This window comes from Oncorhynchus mykiss, chromosome 7 (assembly GCF_013265735.2).
Source record: "Oncorhynchus mykiss isolate Arlee chromosome 7, USDA_OmykA_1.1, whole genome shotgun sequence".
Taxonomy (NCBI): domain Eukaryota; kingdom Metazoa; phylum Chordata; class Actinopteri; order Salmoniformes; family Salmonidae; genus Oncorhynchus; species Oncorhynchus mykiss.
This window is the reverse complement of record NC_048571.1, coordinates 24,338,439-24,357,427: the sequence shown is the minus strand read 5'-3', so window position 1 is coordinate 24,357,427 and position 18,989 is coordinate 24,338,439. Positions and strand designations below refer to the sequence as shown.

The following is an 18,989-nucleotide window of genomic DNA, read 5'->3' as shown; positions in this document are numbered from 1 at the left end:
AGAGCTTATCTGTTATTGTGACTGCTGCATATATTCAGCCTCGGGACAAGAAAAACAACTATCTGCCACTTAATGAACTGTTCAAGACTATAAACAAGCAGGAAACCATGCAAATGTCGGTGATCAGGCCTACTATCTCTGGTGTGTCGTCAGCAAACATAATGACGGTGTCGGAGTTGTGTTTGGCCACGCAGTCGTAAGCGAACAGGGAGTACAGGAGGGTACTAAGTACACACCCCTGAAGGGCCCCTGTGTTGAGGATCAGTGTGGCAGACTACCCTTACTACCCTTGTTGCCTACCCTTACCACCTGAGGGTGGCCCTTCAAGAAGTCCCGGATCCAGTTGCAGAGGGAGGTATTTAGTCCCATGGTCCTTAGCTTAGTGATGAGCTTTGTGGGCACTATGGTGTTGAACACTGAGCTGTAGTCAATGAACAGCATTCTCACATAGGTGTTCCTTTGGTCCAGGTGGGAAAGGGCCATGTGGAGTGCGATTGAGATTGCGTCATCTGTGGATCTGTTGGGACGGTATGCGAATTGGAGTGGGTCTAGGGTATCCGGGAGGATGGTGTTGATGTGAGCCATGATCAGCCTTTCAAGCACTTCTTGGCTACCGACGTGAGTGCTACGGGGCGGTAATAATTTAGACAGGTTACCTTCGCTTCCTTGGGAACAGGGACTATAGTGGTCTGCTTGAAACATGTAGGTATTACAGAGTCGGTCAGGGAGAGGTTGAAAATGTCAGTGAAGACACTTGCCAGTTGGTCCCCGCATGCTTTCAGTACACGTCCTGGCAATCCGTCTGGCCCCACTGCTTTGTGAATGTTGACCTGTTTTAAGGTCTTGCTCACATTGGCTACCGAGAGCGTTATCACACAGTCATCCAGAACAGCTGGTGCTCTTGTGCATGCTTCAGTGTTGCTTACCTCGAAGCGAGCATAAAAGGCATTTAGCTCATCTGGTAGGCTCGCGTCACGGGGCAGCTCGCTTCTGGGTTTCCCTTTGTAGTCTGTAATAGTTTTCAAGCCCTGCCACATCCGACAAGCATCAGAGCAGGTGTAGTAGGATTCAGTCTTAATCCTGTATTGACACTTTTCCTGTTTGATGATTCATCTGAGGGCATAGCGGGATTTCTTATAAACGTCCCGCTCCTTGAAAGAAGTAGCTCTTGCCTTTAGCTCGATGCGGATGTTGCCTGTAATCCATGGCTTCTGGTTGGGATATGTACGTACGGTCACTGTGGGGACGACATCGTCGATGCACTTATTGATGAAGCCGATGACTGAGATGGTATACTCCTCAATGCCATTGGATGAATCCCAGGAAAATATTCCAGTCTGTGCTAGCAAAACAGTCCTGTAGCGTAGCATTCGTGTCATCTGACCACTTCTGTATTGAGCGAGTCACTGATACTTCCTGCTTAAGGTTTTGCTTGTAAGCAAGAATCAGGAGGATAGAATTATGGTCAGATTTGCCAAATGGAGGGTGGGGGAGAGCTTTGTGTGCATCTATGTGTGTTTAGTTTTTTTCTCCTCTGGTTGCACATACAAATTTGGTAAAACTTCATTAAAGTCCCCGGCCACTGGGAGTTCCGCTTCTGGGTGAGCATTTTCTTGTTTGTTTATGGCCTTATAGAGTTGGTTGAGTGAGGTCTTAGTGCCAGCATTGGTCTGTGGTGGTAAATAGACGACTTCGAATAATCTCTTGGTAGATAGTGTGGTCTACAGCTTATCATAAGGTACTCAACCTCAGGCGAGCAATACCTCGAAACTTCTTTAATATTAGACATCGCACACCAGCTGTTATTGACAAATAGACACACACCCCCACACCTTGTCCTACCAGACGTAGCTTCTCTGTTCTGCCGGTGCATGGAAAATCACGCCAGCTCTATATTATCCATGTCGTCGTTCAGCCACAACTCGGTGAAACATAAGATATTACAGGTTTTAATGGCCCTGGATAATCTTTATCGTAGGTCATCAATTTTATTTTCCAGTGATTGCACGTTAGCCAATAGAACGGATGGAAGTGGGAGTTTACTTGCTCACCTATGCATTGTCATAAGACATCCCAATCTCCGTTCCCTTTTTCTCTGTCTTTTCGTTACGCAAATGAACAGGCCCAAAAGGGATTTGGGCCTGTTCTCAGGAAAGCAGTATATCCTTCTCGTCGGACTCGTTAAAGGAAAAAGATTCTTCCAGTTTGAGGTGAGTAATCGCTGTTCTGATGTCCAGAAGTTACTTTCGGTCATAAGAGATGGTAGCAGCAACATTATGTACAAAATAACTTAAAAAACAAAAAAAAAACATAAAAAAAATACATAAAATAGTACAGTTGGTTTGGAGCATGTAAAACATCAGCCATCCTCTTCGGCGCCATCTTATCATAATATACTATATACTGTTAAAGTCGGAGATTTACATACACTTACATACACTGGAGTTATTAAAACTCGTTTTTCAACCACTCCACAAATGTTAACAAACTATAGTTTGGGCAAGTCGGTTAGGACATCTACTTTGTGCATGACACAAGTAATTTTTCCAACAATTGTTTACAGACAGATTATTTCACTTATTACTCACTGTATAACAGTTCCAGTCGGTCGGAAGTTTACATACACTAAGATGACTGTGCCTTTATTAAACAGCTTGGAAAATTCCAGAAAATGATGTCATGGCTTTAGAAGCTTCTGATAAGCTAATTGAAATAATTTGAGTCAATTGGAGGTGTATCTGTGGATGTATTTCAAGGCCTAGGCAGAACTGAAAAAGCTTGTGTGAGCAAGGAGGCCTACAAACCTTACTCAGTTACAGCAGCTCTGTCAGGGGGAATGGGCCAAAATTCCCCCAACTTATTGTGGGAAGCTTGTGGAAGGCTACCCGAAACGTTTGACCCAGGTTAAACAATTTAAAGGCAATGCTACCAAATACTAATTGAGTGTATGTAAACTTCTGACCCACCGGGAATGAGATGAAAGAAATAAAAGCTGAAATAAATCATTCTCTCTACTATTATTCTGACATTTCACATTCTTAAAATAAAGTGGTGATGCTAACTGACCTAAGGCAGTGATTTTTTACTAGGATTAAATGTCAGGAATTGTGAAATGTTTTAGGCTATTTTCGGACAATAAGGAGCATCAGGTACTCCTGGAATGTTAACGAATGGCATGTCCATCATTTGGTGAGAAATTACACTGGTCACTCAAAACGTTAGTAAAAAAAAGTTTTTATAAAGTAAAGTATAAAGGCCACACAAAAATACATAACTAATGATTTAGTAAACGGTTTATAAGGACCTATGTTAAACATCTTATGAATGGAGTAATGACTAATACATTAACAATACACGTTTTACCAATCCATTCGAATTGCTTTGTTGTGTGGAGCTATTATAAAGTGCTACCCTTGTATATTTAGTTTTATAAAAACAATTTGTTAAATTATAAACCAGTTGTACTTGCATTTCAGCTTGTTGCTACAACTTGTACAATGTTTTGGCGAAGAACAGTAAAACCCATTCTCTCTAAAGTGTCTGTGGAGAAGCATCTCTCTCCTTTTAAGGAAACGTTTGTCTAAGCAGCTGTCAGCTCTTCTTGATCCTCGCTTCAAGGCCTTCTGGTGCCCAGAGCAGGTAGGTGCCCAGAGCAGGTAGGTGCCCAGAGCAGGTAGGTGCCCAGAGCTTGTGCCATTGCACAAGAACCACCTGCAAAGGTAAGCATTTTTTTGTTTTTGCCTTGTTCTTACCCCTCAACCCCTAACCTGATGTTGTCGCCACAGAGGTATCAAACTTACCTCTCTTCTCCTTGCCTGATGGAAATGTCAGACCCCCTTGTGTTCTGGGAGGACAACACCCCCCGTTACCCAAACCTATCAAAGTTGACTGCAATGTACCTCCATGTCCCTGCATCCTCAGACCCTGTGGAAGGGGTCTTCAGCATCGCTAGTAGAACATTCAGGCCTGACCGTTGCTCAATGAGTGACAAAACATTTGCGATGGATGTTTATCAAACGCAATCACCACCTGAAATGATTAACCGCCATCTATAATGACCGTTAAATAACCATAGGATGTAAAAGAAATTCTGAAAAAAAATGTTCAACAATAAAATCTGTTTGGTTTACATTTGTTTTACTTTCCATTATTTCAATTGAGAAATGTTTGTTTAACATGTAAATTTTTTTCTTCTTCAATTTTCCTTTAAATTATTAAATATTTAATTTTAGGCTATATATTAAGATTCAATTCAGAAAGCCCTCCGAACCATGTGCTAATGATCATATATATTTTGAAATAACTCGCATATATTCAAATACCTTCAAATATGACTGATCTTTCTGAGAGGTATTCAAAAAATAATTTCAAACATTATTTGTTTTTCTGAGACCCGTATTCAAATATCAAGGAAATAGTTGTCAATAGTTGCCCCTCAGTTGATTCTCTAAGTTGGCATTTGTAAAAAAAAAACACACAAAAAAACACAAAGTACAATTATTCTCTGCCCAGGTCTGCTGTGTATGATGGACTCCAAAGCAATCATACTCCATGGTAGTTTAAAGCCTGCTACTAATATAACTATACTTTTTCCACCACTGCTTACTGGTGCTGTAGTTATGAGACAGTGAGCAAGACTGTGTTGAGCTCAGCACTTCAGAGTTATCATAGTGAATGAGTAAACATTTATTTTTATTTTTGTATTTTTTTGAAAGATTGTGAGGCAGGGTTACTATCTTATTACACATCAATGACTAGGCCTGATTTCCCCCCAGGTCTGTCCATTCATGAACTTTGCCTGTTAACTGCGATAAAACACTTGACTGACATCTACGACGAATGACATCCACAAAGGGTTCACAAATGGTAAGGATGTATGAACAGAAGGCTACGCAAAAGCGGGCCACATTTTACACCACATTTTCTTTCGTTTTTTTTTTTTTTAGTTGCTCCAGAGGAAATCCCATTCCATACATCATTTTGACAAGCAAGTTCAAGGTGGGTCCGAATGACACCATCATCATCTCAGTAGAAGACCATTTTTCCTGCACACTCTCCATCATATGTTTCTAGAATGTTTATATAGATCACCCTTGAGGTATCTGCGTCAACAATGAAGAAAGGTCTTCTTTCAGTTTGAAGAGAGTCGATATGCTTGTCAAAGGCAATATTCTTTAATGTTGGGTCCAGTTTGAGGGTTGGTTTTGGACAACCACTGAAAGACATGGGACCCCGAACCATCCCCTCACAGACTGAAAATGAATGACCTGATCAAAATGTTTCTGGCATGTGTATATTCCCTGTGTGTAAATAAAATAAAACCTAAGACCCATTCAATGCTAAACACTGCCATCTAGTGGTCTGTTTTCGGAAAACCAACATCATTAGATAAAAACAATTCATAGATTTCAGATAGACAACATCAGTAATGAGCAGTCACTATACTTTATTTTAGGGACAATAGCATACAATTTCTCTGTACAATATTTAACATCCACTTCCAACCAGGCATCTGAAAAAGTTTGTTAAATAACTTCAAAGCATAAAAATGATTGGCAAGTCCACTTGCCAATAGAACAGTCATTTGTGCCAAGTCACACTGTTCGACTATCAGCAAATACAGAACCGAAGCTAACCTAGGTTTAGCTTTAGGGTTGTTTTGAGAGGAAGTGTGTTACAGAAAACACTGTCTGCTGGTCACATACAAGGAATAACATTCTTGCAACACTGCTGGAACATTGTAGCAATGGCATCTCAATGTTGTAGTGTAACATAAGGGTCTGAGCTAGGATGTCTGAGGTAAAACAATGACTATTTTCACACTACAGAGCCAACCCGAACCATACTTTGCTGGCTCTGATATTTTCCGATCACATTGTCATTTTCAGTTTTCTTCCAGCAACTATGGTGGATGCTTAACCAGGCCATCTCTATCCAACTCGGTTCGGCTCAGCTCAGTAGTGTGAAAATGGTATATAACCGTTGATTCAGGGTTCCATTTGAGGGGATTTTCATCAGACCACCTTAGAAAGAAATGAGTCTCACCTGGGGAAGGAAGAGTGACCGTTTTGGGCCATAAATTGATACAATATAAAAACATAGATATACAAAATAAAACAGGTAAAATCTTATTATGTAATAATTCATTTATCTGGGATTTTTTCCCCGTCTTTGTGATATATTCTAATAACAATAGAAACAACCTCATGCTATATCCATCCTCTACGATCTAAAAATGACATATATATTTACATAATGTGCATTTCAATATCCCAGTCAAATCTGAAGTCAAATGTTATTTGGGCTTTCTGAAGTTTATCTGAAAGAAAGTCAACTCTCACAAGAAGGCCAAGGTCTGATCAACTAAGAAGATTGTAGTGTGGCTCGGGGTTTAAAACGCCTGTACAGTGAAATCAGCTTTGTAGAAGTAGTTGTGGTTTAAAAATAAAATCATGTACACAAAATGATATCCTCAAAATACCAGAAATCATCAGAGGACCACAACATGGCTACATATGTATTTTTTTCTCAGAAGCACATACGACAACCAAAATAATGCAGTAGTACTGTAGTGATTGTATATCAGACTGTTGGTTCACCACTAACTGCTTGGAAACTGGTGCCCCTTCCACTCTTCCTCCAATGCCCTTTGCTTGCTAGTTGCTATTGCTGAGCGCTACAGGCTTCCAGTGTGTAGCGAGGGAGGGGGGGGGGGATTTCACAGTAACGGCCACCATTCTATGGCTTTCTCAATTAAAATGTCCTTGAATCCTCACATCCCCTCTCCTCCTCCTCAACCATATTAGGCAAGGAGATAGGATGTGAGGAATCAAGGAAAAATACTAATTGCGATAGAGCCTACATCCGCTGCGAGACCACTGGCCAACTGCAGCCTTTACCCCCAAGAGTACAGCCACAATCTAGTAATACAGTTGGGCTTTCCCTAAGTCCGTTCCACTGTCTTTCAGATAGAGGTAAAGTAATAATTGTTTGAGTTGGCACCTGCCCACCTGCTCTCTGTCTAGTACCCAAAAGCTCAGCAAATCATTAAAACATCAATAGACAAGATTAAAAATGTTTTTTTTAATTGCTACAGTGGTGTGAAAGTCGCTCCTGCAGCAATGCAAGTACGGACGTTGCACCATTCTGCACGGGTTGCATATACTGTAGTAATTACTGAAAAGCATAGTATTGAATCCCTGAACGTTGTTGAAGATGTTGTAATTCCAGTTTAAACACTGACTAGGTGTGAAGAGAGAGAATGCAAAGATGAACGCATCATCACCTGTGTCAATGTCACCCAGAAGACAAATCTGAGCTCATACAACAAGCTAGAAATGGAATATAGAACACATTCACATTCAAATTCCGGAAGGACGACAAGAGTCATCCTTGTTTTGCCCAGGGTGGGTCTACAGTAGTAACGTTGTCACACTGATTAAAAGGCTCAACTGAGTTGAGATGATAGAGAGGCTAGAAGTAGAGATGTTTTAACACTACGGTTGAGATGGCACCAGGAAGCGAGAGAGTCAGTGTGAAAGGTCACCCGCGTCTCAAAGCAGAAGGGTAGTAGCTAGGGACTGGAGAGAGAGAGAGAAGGGTAGTAGCTAGGGACTGGAGAGAGAGAGAATGGTAGTAGCTAGGGACTGGAGAGAGAGAGAGAAGGGTAGTAGCTAGGGACTGGAGAGAGAGAGAGAAGGGTAGTAGCTAGGGACTGGAGAGAGAGAGAATGGTAGTAGCTAGGGACTGGAGAGAGAGAGAGAAGGGTAGTAGCTAGGGACTGGAGAGAGAGAGAGAAGGGTAGTAGCTAGGGACTGGAGAGAGAGAAGGGTAGTAGCTAGGGACTGGAGAGAGAGAGAGAAGGGTAGTAGCTAGGGACTGGAGACAGAAGGGTAGTAGCTAGGGACTCAGGAGAGGCAGAAGGGTAGTAGCTAGGGACTCAGGAGAGACAGAAGGGTAGTAGCTAGGGACTCAGGAGAGACAGAAGGGTAGTAGCTAGGGACTCAGGAGAGACAGAAGGGTAGTAGCTAGGGACTCAGGAGAGACAGAAGGGTAGTAGCTAGGGACTCAGGAGAGACAGAAGGGTAGTAGCTAGGGACTCAGGAGAGACAGAAGGGTAGTAGCTAGGGACTCAGGAGAGACAGAAGGGTAGTAGCTAGGGACTCAGGAGAGACAGAAGGGTAGTAGCAAGGGACTCAGGAGAGACAGAAGGGTAGTAGCTAGGGACTCAGGAGAGACAGAAGGGTAGTAAGCAAGGGACTCAGGAGAGACAGAAGGGTAGTAGCTAGGGACTCAGGAGAGACAGAAGGGTAGTAAGCAAGGGACTCAGGAGAGACAGAAGGGTAGTAGCTAGGGACTCGAGAAGTAGCTAGGGACTGGGAGATACAGATGGATAATAACTAGGGAGTCAAGAGAGACAGAAGAGTAGCTTCCTGAGCTTGTTTAAAAAGAAGACCAAAAGATAACCAAAAGGCATGCTCACATCATTAAATACTCGATTGACACAGCAAGCCAAAATAAGGAAGAAGTGCTTTTTTAAAATCATTTTCAATGAGTTAGGGGGTTATTGAAATACTCTTAAAATGTAGGAGTAACATGTTTTCAATAAAACACTAATTCAAACCGCAAGGAAGGACAAAATAAGAAAAATAATAAGGAAAAAAACAAGGACAAAAAAAATCGTGCAAAGAAGAAAAACAAGAAGGCAGATGTGTGTAAATGTATGGTCATACAACTCTTGGCGGGATAGTTTAAAAAAAACTGTGGTGATAATGGTTCTATTTTCACCTGCCACAGCTGTACAGTATACAGTACGATAATACCAAAGTAATGATGTCATCTGAACGGTTTCCAGAGAGATTGTTGTCGTCACAGAAATATACTTAATAGAACTAGAAACAACAGTAGGTCTGTCTCTAGAGTTGCAGTGTTGTAATGAAGATGGAACTGAGGTATACCTTGTTGATTTGAGGGAGGTCTATGGTTTTGCTTTCAAAGTAGTAACGCTTGGACATGGATCCCCCCCCACCCCCCTAAAATAAACCTTGACTGCTATTGTTTTGATATGATGTACAGCAGCAGTACACGTGACATTCAGAAGCTGTTTCTTATTGGCATTACAAGTTGTCATTATCATTTAAACACAGAAAGAAAACCGCAAAGGAATTTTAAAACAAGTTGCCCTTTTTCCTTCACTGAGCCGTAACAGTTCCTTTTGGAGAGTCCATCCTCTCCCTCTTCTTTTTCTTAGAAAATAGAACAGAAGTCTGTTAGGCGGTCCTAGTGTTTTCTTCATATATAAAATATCCCTTTTGCCCAGCTCACAGCGTTTTGTTACGACCTAGTGTTGCTCTTTTGAAGGAGTCTGTTGTACAGTTTGAGGCTCGCTATGGGAGTCCATCTGAATCCAACACATCGTGATACTATGAAGTGGGTAGAAACCAAACCAGTGTTGGTGGGCACAGCCAGGTATTTCCTGAATGACAGTAGTGTAGCGCCCAGCACTAAAACACAACCACGCCATGCCAGCACGCCCATCTGAGGGGGTCAAGGGTCAGAAATGAACCCGGGATCACCCAGAGTTCATGATCCTGAACGGGCCACTCTGGTCGATCAATGTGTACCTGAAAACATCCAGTCAAAATAGCTCCATGTCCACCACCTGACACGTCCAGTCAATGTCCGTCCATTCATAGGCTGGACTCTTTGGGAGGGAAGTCCACGTTGGTCACCATGGTGACGACGGTGACAATCTCCTCGGGGGCGACGATGTTGGTCTGGCGTCGCATCTGGATGATGCGTTCCTCCACGCAGCCCGCCGAGAGCCGCGCCTCGGCCTCGTGGTCCCAGCACTCCTCGATGGTCTCGCACAGCATCACCAGGCCCTGGGACAAGCATAAAAGAGCATATATATGGTCATTTAAGCCGAAGTTCTTATCCCAAGCATCTCACAGAACCGTCAACATTGAACCCATAACCCTGATGTTACTAGCTCTATGGTTCTAACCCATTGGTTTCCAACCTTTTTCGGTTACTGTCTCACCAACTGAATTTTGCTCTGCCTGGAGTACCCCTGAAATCTCATGTCTCATGAGTCCTAATACCCTTGGTTGGGAACAGTTCTAACCTACAGAGTAATTGGAACCACATGCTAATAAACAATGAATGATCTATACGTTTGAATCGTCATCCTATCCAGTAACACCACCAGCAAACCCACTATACTCCTGGTGTGTACTTACTTCACTATACACTTTTCATATGACAGTGTGTCCTCACCAGTGGTGTAAAGTACTTCAGTAAAAATACTTGAAAGTACTATTTAGGGAGTTTTTTTGTGGTATCTGTACTTTACTATTTACATTTTTGCCAACTTTTACTTCACTACCTTCTTAAAGAAAATAATGTACTTTATACACCCAAAAGTACTCGTTACACTTTGACAGGAAAATGGTTTGCTTAAAATGTGAAACGATTCTTACTCTTAATACTTAAGTATATTTTAGCAATTCAATTTACATTTAGAAATACTTTTAGACCTTTACTCAGTTTTTACTGGGTGACTTTCACTTTTACTTGAGTCATTTTCTATTAAGGTATCTTTACTTTTACTCAAGTATGACAGTTGAGTACTTTTTCCCCCCAACACTGGTCTTCACTCACTGTGTGTTTCTGCCAGCACTCTCGGAGGCAGGGCCGTAGCTTCTTGTGGACCACCACCTCCTGCATGTCCTCTAGAGACGGGTGCTGGCCGACCTCCTCCTCGAAGGGCAGTGTGTACTCATCCACAGGACCTGCAACAAAACACACACACAGCGTGAGAATACAGAGAAACCACACACACACAGTGACTCCTTTGGGATCACATTCGGCACTGTAAGTATTTTGGTAACTTCCGTCAGCTCCACATGGAGTCAGCAGTCGGCCGTGTCCCCGAGTCACTGATCCTCACTGAGACGCACAAGGTCAACATACCCGTTTCAAACACACGAGGACACACACACACGTTTTTCTCTCACCGTCTGCAGCGGTGCAGCGAGCGGCCAGCTCCCACAGCACCAGCCCCATGGCGTACATGTCTATCCTCAGGAAGGAGTCTCTCTGGAAGTTGATGGCCCCCTCCAGCACCTCAGGGGCCATGTAGCGCCTCGTGCCCACCTGGAGAAGCACAGCACAAGGCTACAAGGTAACACTCTGTCTCAAGTCAACAACACACTGCCCTCAGGCCATAGCTCACTCCGAAAAATCAACGGTTGTCCGATATTTACACACCTCTTACGGACCTCAATGTGGGATATTCCGCCCCCTTTGAAGTCTGAACATGTATTTGATGCTGGAGTGAAATACAGCATCACTACATTCACCGATTCGGCAGGTTAATAGAGCATCAGAATAACCAGCGTCATTATTTCACCTGTCCGTGGGTGTCTCCTGCTGACTTCCCAGCTTCAAACTTCAGGGCCAGACCGAAGTCCGCTATGCAGGCTGTCAGGTTGTTCTTCAGAAGCACGTTCTTGCTCTTCATGTCCCTGTCGGAGCCAGAAAGAGAGCGATAGAGGGATGTGTCAACCGCAGACAGAGGAACAAGGGGAGTCGGCCTCAATACTATTGATGTGATGGAATGTATTCATTCTACCGGCCGTAACATAAGTGTGTGTTTTTGTCCCTGTGTTCCCCCCCCCCCCCCCCCCCCCCCAGAAACAATAAAGTTTTTTTTTTTGTGTATTTATTTATTTTTATTTCAACTTTATTTAACCGGGTAGGCCAGTTGAGAACAAGTTCTCATTTACAACTGCGACCTGGCCAAGATAAAGCAAGGAAGTGTGACAAAAACAACAACCTCCAGTATTTATGCTGCAGTAGTTTATGTGTCGGGGGGCTAGGGTCAGTTTGTTATATCTGGAGTACTTCTCCTGTCCTATTCGGTGTCCTGTGTGAATCTAAGTGTGCGTTCTCTAATTCTCTCCTTCTCTCTTTCTCTCTCTCGGAGGACCTGAGCCCTAGGACCATGCCCCAGGACTACCTGACATGATGACTCCTTGCTGTCCCCAGTCCACCTGGCTGTGCTGCTGCTCCAGTTTCAACTGTTCTGCCTTATTATTATTCGACCATGCTGATCATTTATGAACATTTGAACATCTTGGCCATGTTCTGTTATAATCTCCACCCGGCACAGCCAGAAGAGGACTGGCCATCCCACATATGCTCTCTCTAATTCTCTCTTTCTTTCCCTCTCTCGGAGGACCTGAGCCCTAGGACCATGCCCCAGGAATACCTGACATGATGACTCCTTGCTGTCCCCAGTCCACCTGACTGTGCTGCTGCTCCAGTTTCAACTATTCTGCCTTATTATTATTCGACCATGCTGGTCATTTATGAACATTTGAACATCTTGACCATGTTTTGTTATAATCTCCACCCGGCACAGCCAGAAGAGGACTGGCCACCCCACATAGCCTGGTTCCTCTCTAGGTTTCTTCCTAGGTTTTGGCCTTTCTAGGGAGTTTTTCCTAGCCACCGTGCTTCTTCACCTGCATTGCTTGCTGTTTGGGGTTTTAGGCTGGGTTTCTGTACAGCACTTTGAGATATCAGCTGATGTACGAAGGGCTATATAAAATAAATTTGATTGATTGATTGAACACAGAGTTACACGTGGAATAAACAAAACATACAGTCAATAACACAATAGAAAAATCTGTATACAGTGTGTGCAAATGTAGTAAGGGGGTAAGGCAATAAATAGGCCATAGTGGTGAAGTAATTACAATTTAGCAATTTACACTGGAGTGATAGATGTGCAGATGAGAATGGGCAAGTAGAAATACTGGTGTGCAAAAGAGCAGAAAAAAACAAAAAAACAAATATGGGGATGAAGTAGGTAGTTGGTTGAATGGGCTATTTACAGATGGGCTGTGTACAGCTGCAGTGATCGGTAAGCTGCTCTGACAGCCGATGCTTGAAGTTAGTGAGGGGAGATATACGTCTCCAACTTCAGCGATTTTTGCAATTCGTTCCGTTTTTGATTCAAGGTAGGGCCGGGTCGGGCCGAGTCGATACCACCCCCCACACACCTGTGTGCGACGGCGGGCTTGTGTCCGTCCTTCAGCCCAGGGATGTCCTCGTGGAGATAGGCCAGGCCACGGGCCAAGGTCTGGGAGATGTGGCACAGCTCGTTCCACGACACCACGTTGGCCTTCAGGTAATCAGTCAGAGAGCCCTGTGGGGGAAACACAATTAGTGTTTGTCTTTTTTCTATTCACCCTGCAGGATTGTACACGGGAAAATGAGGACATCTCTGATTCTGCTACAGCTGTGACATGGGGGCGGTAAAGTAGTTGTAGTAACACTGTCCAACCACTGGAGGGCAGACAACCTGTAGTTGCCAGTCATTGGAAACCTGCTTCAGGGGCTGACCCTGTGCTGCTTCCAGCCTCTTGGTATATGTGTGGCAGAGGAGGCTGATGGGAAGAGCTATAGGGGGATGGGCTTATTGTAATGGCTGGAATGGAATGAATGGAACGGAGTCAAACAAGCGGCACCCATATGTTTGATGTGGAACCATTTATTCCATCCCAGTTGTTACAAGAGTCTGTCCCCCTATTGCTCCCCCCACCAGCCTCCTGTGGTGTGTGGTGTCTGGTCGGTTGGGGTTTTAAGAACAAATAGACCAGGGTTCCCCAACCGGCGACCCGTAGGCAAATTTTATTTGAGACAATGTTTTGAGGGGTCTTTTCAGCTCCAAGTGATTTTAATTTTGGAAATCTCTTCCAAAGTATTCCCACGCATAATAGAGAGACATATGAGATTGTATACAAAATGTAAGCAAGGTTAAAAAAAATGATTTTTTTGTCAAATATATCTGTTTGGGCTTCTTGTAGTCAATTATTTGGTCTACAAATGATTTGTAATTACGTTCCGGCCCACTGATCATCCTGTCAAGAAATAATCGTCCCACAGCTGAATCTAGTTCATGATCCCTGAAATAGACAAATGTAGATTTCAACGGACAATCAAGTTTACGTATTCGTACGTTGTCGTGATAGGCTGTGATGAGCCAGAGGTCTATGTCCATGTTGTTGCCTCTCTTCTCCACACCGATAAAGTGGAGCAGGTTCTCGTGTTTCATCCCACTCAGGCTGTAGATCTCATACTCGTTCTGCCATGACAGCTTGTCCTGCAGGCAACACCCCAACACACAACATTAAGTTCTCTGTAGCTCAGTTGGTAGAGGATGGCGCTTACTACGGCAGGGTAGTGGGTTTGATTCCCGGGACCGCCCACACGTAAAATGCTTGCACACATGACTAAGTCGCTTTGGATAATAGAGTCTGTTAAATAATATAAGCTATTAGCTATTTCACCTTGTGTGATGTACAAATATGACATAAATTGAACACGATAACTAACAGAGCTTAACCTCAAATCAATCAATTATTTGTATAAAGTCCTTTTTTTTTTTTTATCTCAACGGTGTACCTCAACTTCCAACTCATACCTGAATGGGGAAGACCTTGACAGCCACGTAGTCGTCGAGGAGCTGAGCCTTCCACACACAGCCGAAGCGACCCCTGGCTTTGACCTCGATCAACTGCAATGGCTTCTGCCCCATGATGGGCGAGGGAGGGGTGTGTGGCCCCAGTGGGTCCTGTAGCAGAGGGCAGACAGGGAGATAGACAGCAGGTTTGGTACTGGGATCAATGAAAACACTCATACGCTCTGTACTACCACTGAGCCATTGAGGCTACATATTTGGTGTCGGGCTCAATTCCATTTCAATTCAGTCAATTGATTCAGGAGGTACATTGAAATGCCAATTCCAATTTCCATCATTGCTTCTCAGTTGAGAAGAGCGGAGGGAGAGAGAGAGAACAGGTGCACGCCCTCACAGTGTTCGGTCCCCACATGACGGCGATACAATTCTATTGCATCTAATCAGTTCCCGTCATTGCGCTAACAGGAACAGTCTTTTTCAACTCTAAAAGCTGTGTAACTGCTGGGCACATACATGGGAAGACAGATCATACATTTTTTTTAAAAAGAGTCCAGAATAGACAAGACATCGACGAATCTCATCAGGTTCTCATCGGAAAGATTTCTAGTGTGGAAAACTGTATTCGTTAGTCCAGACACAGAGGGGTGTGAACGTTTTCTAAAAAACACTGTCTGCAGGGATCATTCCGGGACAAGGAGAGGGCATTCTACTTCAGTTATGTGGTCTCGTGTGGCTCAGTTGGTAGAGCAGGGCACTCGCAACGCCAAGGTTGTGAATTCGATTCACACAGGGGACCAGTATGAAAAAAAATGAAATGCACTCGCTACTTAGTGTAAGTCGCTCGGGATAAGACCGCCTGATAAACGACTAAAACGCTATAAGTGGAATAGAACGGTGATAGAGGACGCCTCCCTACGCGGCACACTACTTTTGACCAGGGCCCGTAGGACTCCGGTCAAAAGTAGTGCACTGTATAGGGAACACCCAGAGCCTTCCCAAAAATACCTGGAGGCCTTCACAGGGCATTAGCTCGGTCAGTCCTACCGTCTCTTCAAAGACATGGACCAACATCCGCTTTCAATTAGATCCTTCCATGTTGTTACAGGTCTATTTAAAGACCAAGGGTATCTCACACAAATCCTCCCACCTAAAATAGAGAGTAAATAAGAGACAGAGGAGAAGAGAGGAGAGGTCTGGGACTCGGATGATGCTAGGTAATAAAGAGAGGAGAGGTAGCCTCCAGCCTGAGATTACTGTGATGCGTCCCAAATGGCTCCCTATTTTCTGAACTACCTTTGACCAAGGCCTATATGGTTCTGATCAAAAGTGGTGCATTATATATGCAATAGGGGGCCATTTGGGATGCCGGCGTGATCTTGGCCGGGTTGAAAACAAGGAGGGCGTGGCAGTGGCTGCTGTCAGAAGTAAAGCCGTGTATATAGCATATTTATAACTGGGATAGTGTATCGCATGAAGAGCAACATGATCACGAGTGGCCTGGATGGGTCAAGCCTCTCCCTCTGGTGATGGCTTAGGGCAGGGTTAGTCTCATATCAACAACGTGCTAGAGGGGGGGCAAGTGTTACAAATGGTGTGTGTGTGTTCCAAATATAAAAAATGGGTCAAGTCAGCTGGTCCTCTGGATTAAAACTAATCACTTCCACGTGTGACTTTCGAGAGAGAGAGGAGAGAGGAGAGAGGAGAGAGGAGAGAGGAGAGAGGAGAGAGGAGAGAGAGAGAGAGAGAGAGAGAGAGAGAGAGAGAGAGAGAGAGAGAGAGAGAGAGAGTGTGTGTGAGGGAGTAAAAGATGTCCCCATCGACATGGAGCTCCAAAACTGAACAATACGTAGTGGCTGGTTCAATGGCAACCACGGATGGAAAGTTTTGGCCCTGCAGAGCTGAGGAATGGTGAGAGGGAGGTTGGGGCAGACTCTGACATCGAACACGGTCTAAACACGCCAGATGCCATCCTGCCCTACACGCTTACGCCTGGATTTCCCCATAGTTTCAATAATTAATCAGACGCTTGAATGCTGAGTCGTAAAAGCAGGGTTGAAAACCATATTTAGTGTTTAATAGAGAGACGGCCCTGGGTGGAGAGGCGCCCCTGGGTGGAGAGGCGCCCCTGGACACTAATAAAAGGCCCTCAATAGAAATCCACCCCGTTTATATGGCACGACAACAATCATGCGATACAGTACCCAGATGTGAAGAAAAAAACCAGCCTGACCCAGGCTCCGTTCGCCCGGTGGTTAGGCGGCTGAATGGCGTGCGTTACACTTTGTCAGCACACCACACTGTGCCACAGGAAATGTAAAAAAAAACATGACATCATCTGCACAAACCCACCCAAACCTGGCGCACGAGGCCTTCATCTCCGTCTACTTCAATTACAGCAATTGACATACGACATTGAAAGCACCACGTGCTGCTGGGGGTTAAACAATAGTCCTTTGTTGCGAAACGTTGGCTAAATGTTGACCAGCGTCACATCAAAGGCCATATTTTGTATTTAAAATTGGTCCAATGCCTCTTTCATCCATGTAACTGGCGCAAGACACGGGGCTGCGTCCCAAAAGGCACTGTATTCCCTACAGAGTGCACTACTTTTGACCAGAACCCTACGGCCCATGGGCAAAAGTATTGCAGTGTTTAGAGAATAAAGGTTTCACTTCAGAGGCAGTCTTCCCGTATTCAGTGGATTCCCACCCCTCTTTCATGTACATGTCGGCACAAGACATCTTAGTGGCAACCCTTGGTTCCATTGCAACAGACAAAAAGTGCAAAATATTATCATCCAAAGTGGACATCCATGCTCATAGAATGCATCTTCGACATTGACCGATTCATGCACTTTGATTGGTCATCGGTTGATTCCATTGTATTTTGCATTTACAAAGGATAAAAAAAATAACATGACGTTCATGCAAAAATAGAAAAAAAAGAAAAAAAATCCATAAAAGGCAACGATGACTCATATAGAGGACATTTCAAAGTTACATAAAAAAATAAAAATAAAAAAAAACATCCCAAAGAAATAAAAACAAGAATCGGGAAGCAGTCAGAAATTAAATGGGCCCAGTTATCAAGCTCCCTCCCAACCAAAACCCACTGAAATTGAAAAGTGTTGGGAGTTTAATTAAACGTATCTTACCTCTATCATTATATGAAAGGCGTGCTTGTAATAGGATAGAAAAGAGGCAAAAAGACATGATTGTTTTCAGTGAGGTTGAAATGGGGGTAGATAAAAGGAGCAACAGTCGCGTCCCCGGATGATAGATGACTCTCTCTCTCTCCCGCTTTCCTCTTGGGCCTGTGGTGTGAAAGCTGTGGGCCCCCGCCCCTTTCCTTCTCTCTCGCCCCTCTCTCTCCTCCTGGGTCTGGCGTGTGAAAGATGTGGCCCTGTGTGTGTAGTCAGCTACTGAATCAATTCCAGCTTCCCCCTGACCTCTCATGGCTGTATGAAAAATAGAGCCCTGATAACAAATATGTGAACAGTGTCGCCTGGCGCCGCAGCATGTGATGACCATGTGTTTGTGCTTGTGTGGGAAAGCGAATATATACGGAGTATACGAAACATCTTTTTCATGACAGAGACTGACCAGTGAGTCCAGGTGAAAGCCATGACCCTATATCGATGTCACCTGTTAAATCCACTTCAATCAGTGGTAGATGAAAGGGGAGGAGACCGGTTAAATCAGGGGATTTTTAAGCATTGAACAGGGCTTGGTGGTAAGTGCCAGGCGCACCGACGTGTCAACTGCAACACTGCTGGGTCTTCCACGCTCAACACTTTCCCGTGTGTATCAAGAACGGTCCACCTCCCAAAGGACCTTCCAGCCAACTTGACACAACTGTGGGAAGCATTGGAGTCAACATGGGCCAGCATCCCTGTGGAACGCTTTCAACACCTTGTAGAGAATCCATGCCCTGACAAATTGAGGCTGTACTGAGGGCAAAAAGGAGGAGATGCAACTCAATATTAGGAAGGTGTTCCTAATGTTTTGTACACTCAGTGCAGGCTAGTTTAGAAGCTAAAATAAGAAAGATAGAGAAGCCATCTCCTTTTCTGCCTGAGCCTTTGTTTTTTATACTCAAACTGTTTTCATACAGACGTAGGATCTTAATTGCAACACCCCGTTGCAGGAGATCTTTCCTGCGAGGTTTAAAAGTTTGTCATTTCCACTTCGAAATTTCAAACTTGTTTTTTCCCCTAACGGGAAATGTATCAACCCCTACACAAATGTCAATGAATTATAATTATAATTATTATAATTATATTATTTCCCTGCTGTAGCATACTGGCTCAAATTAAGATACCACATCTGGACGCGATCGTGATTGTGGCGTCCCTTGAAAGGTTGCCGGTCCCTTCTCGCTCACTCTCACTCTGCAACAAAGCACAGTTAAGTGTCCACCTTTAAAAAAAAGGCTCATTCATAATGCAGAGGCCTCAGCTCACGTTCAATAGAGTAAGACAGGTGGTGAGGAGAGTGGC

The 18,989-nt window shown here is 44.0% G+C and overlaps 1 protein-coding gene across 3 annotated transcripts in view; it reads right to left on the bottom strand.

The window, feature by feature from the left end:
* Nucleotides 1–5,426: 5,426 nt before the first annotated feature.
* Nucleotides 5,427–18,989, bottom strand: part of LOC110527542 (activin receptor type-2A) — a 42,164-nt gene continuing 28,601 nt past the window's right edge. For all 3 annotated transcript variants that reach the window (XM_036983026.1, XM_036983027.1, XM_036983028.1), the window contains exons 5-11: nucleotides 14,495–14,644; nucleotides 14,030–14,173; nucleotides 13,071–13,216; nucleotides 11,414–11,528; nucleotides 11,019–11,157; nucleotides 10,663–10,793; nucleotides 5,427–9,884 (exon numbers count right to left, since the gene is read on the bottom strand). In XM_036983026.1, the coding sequence (XP_036838921.1) occupies nucleotides 9,690–9,884; nucleotides 10,663–10,793; nucleotides 11,019–11,157; nucleotides 11,414–11,528; nucleotides 13,071–13,216; nucleotides 14,030–14,173; nucleotides 14,495–14,644 (1,020 nt within the window). In that variant the 3' untranslated portion in view covers nucleotides 5,427–9,689. The remainder of the gene's footprint in view (nucleotides 9,885–10,662; nucleotides 10,794–11,018; nucleotides 11,158–11,413; nucleotides 11,529–13,070; nucleotides 13,217–14,029; nucleotides 14,174–14,494; nucleotides 14,645–18,989) is intronic.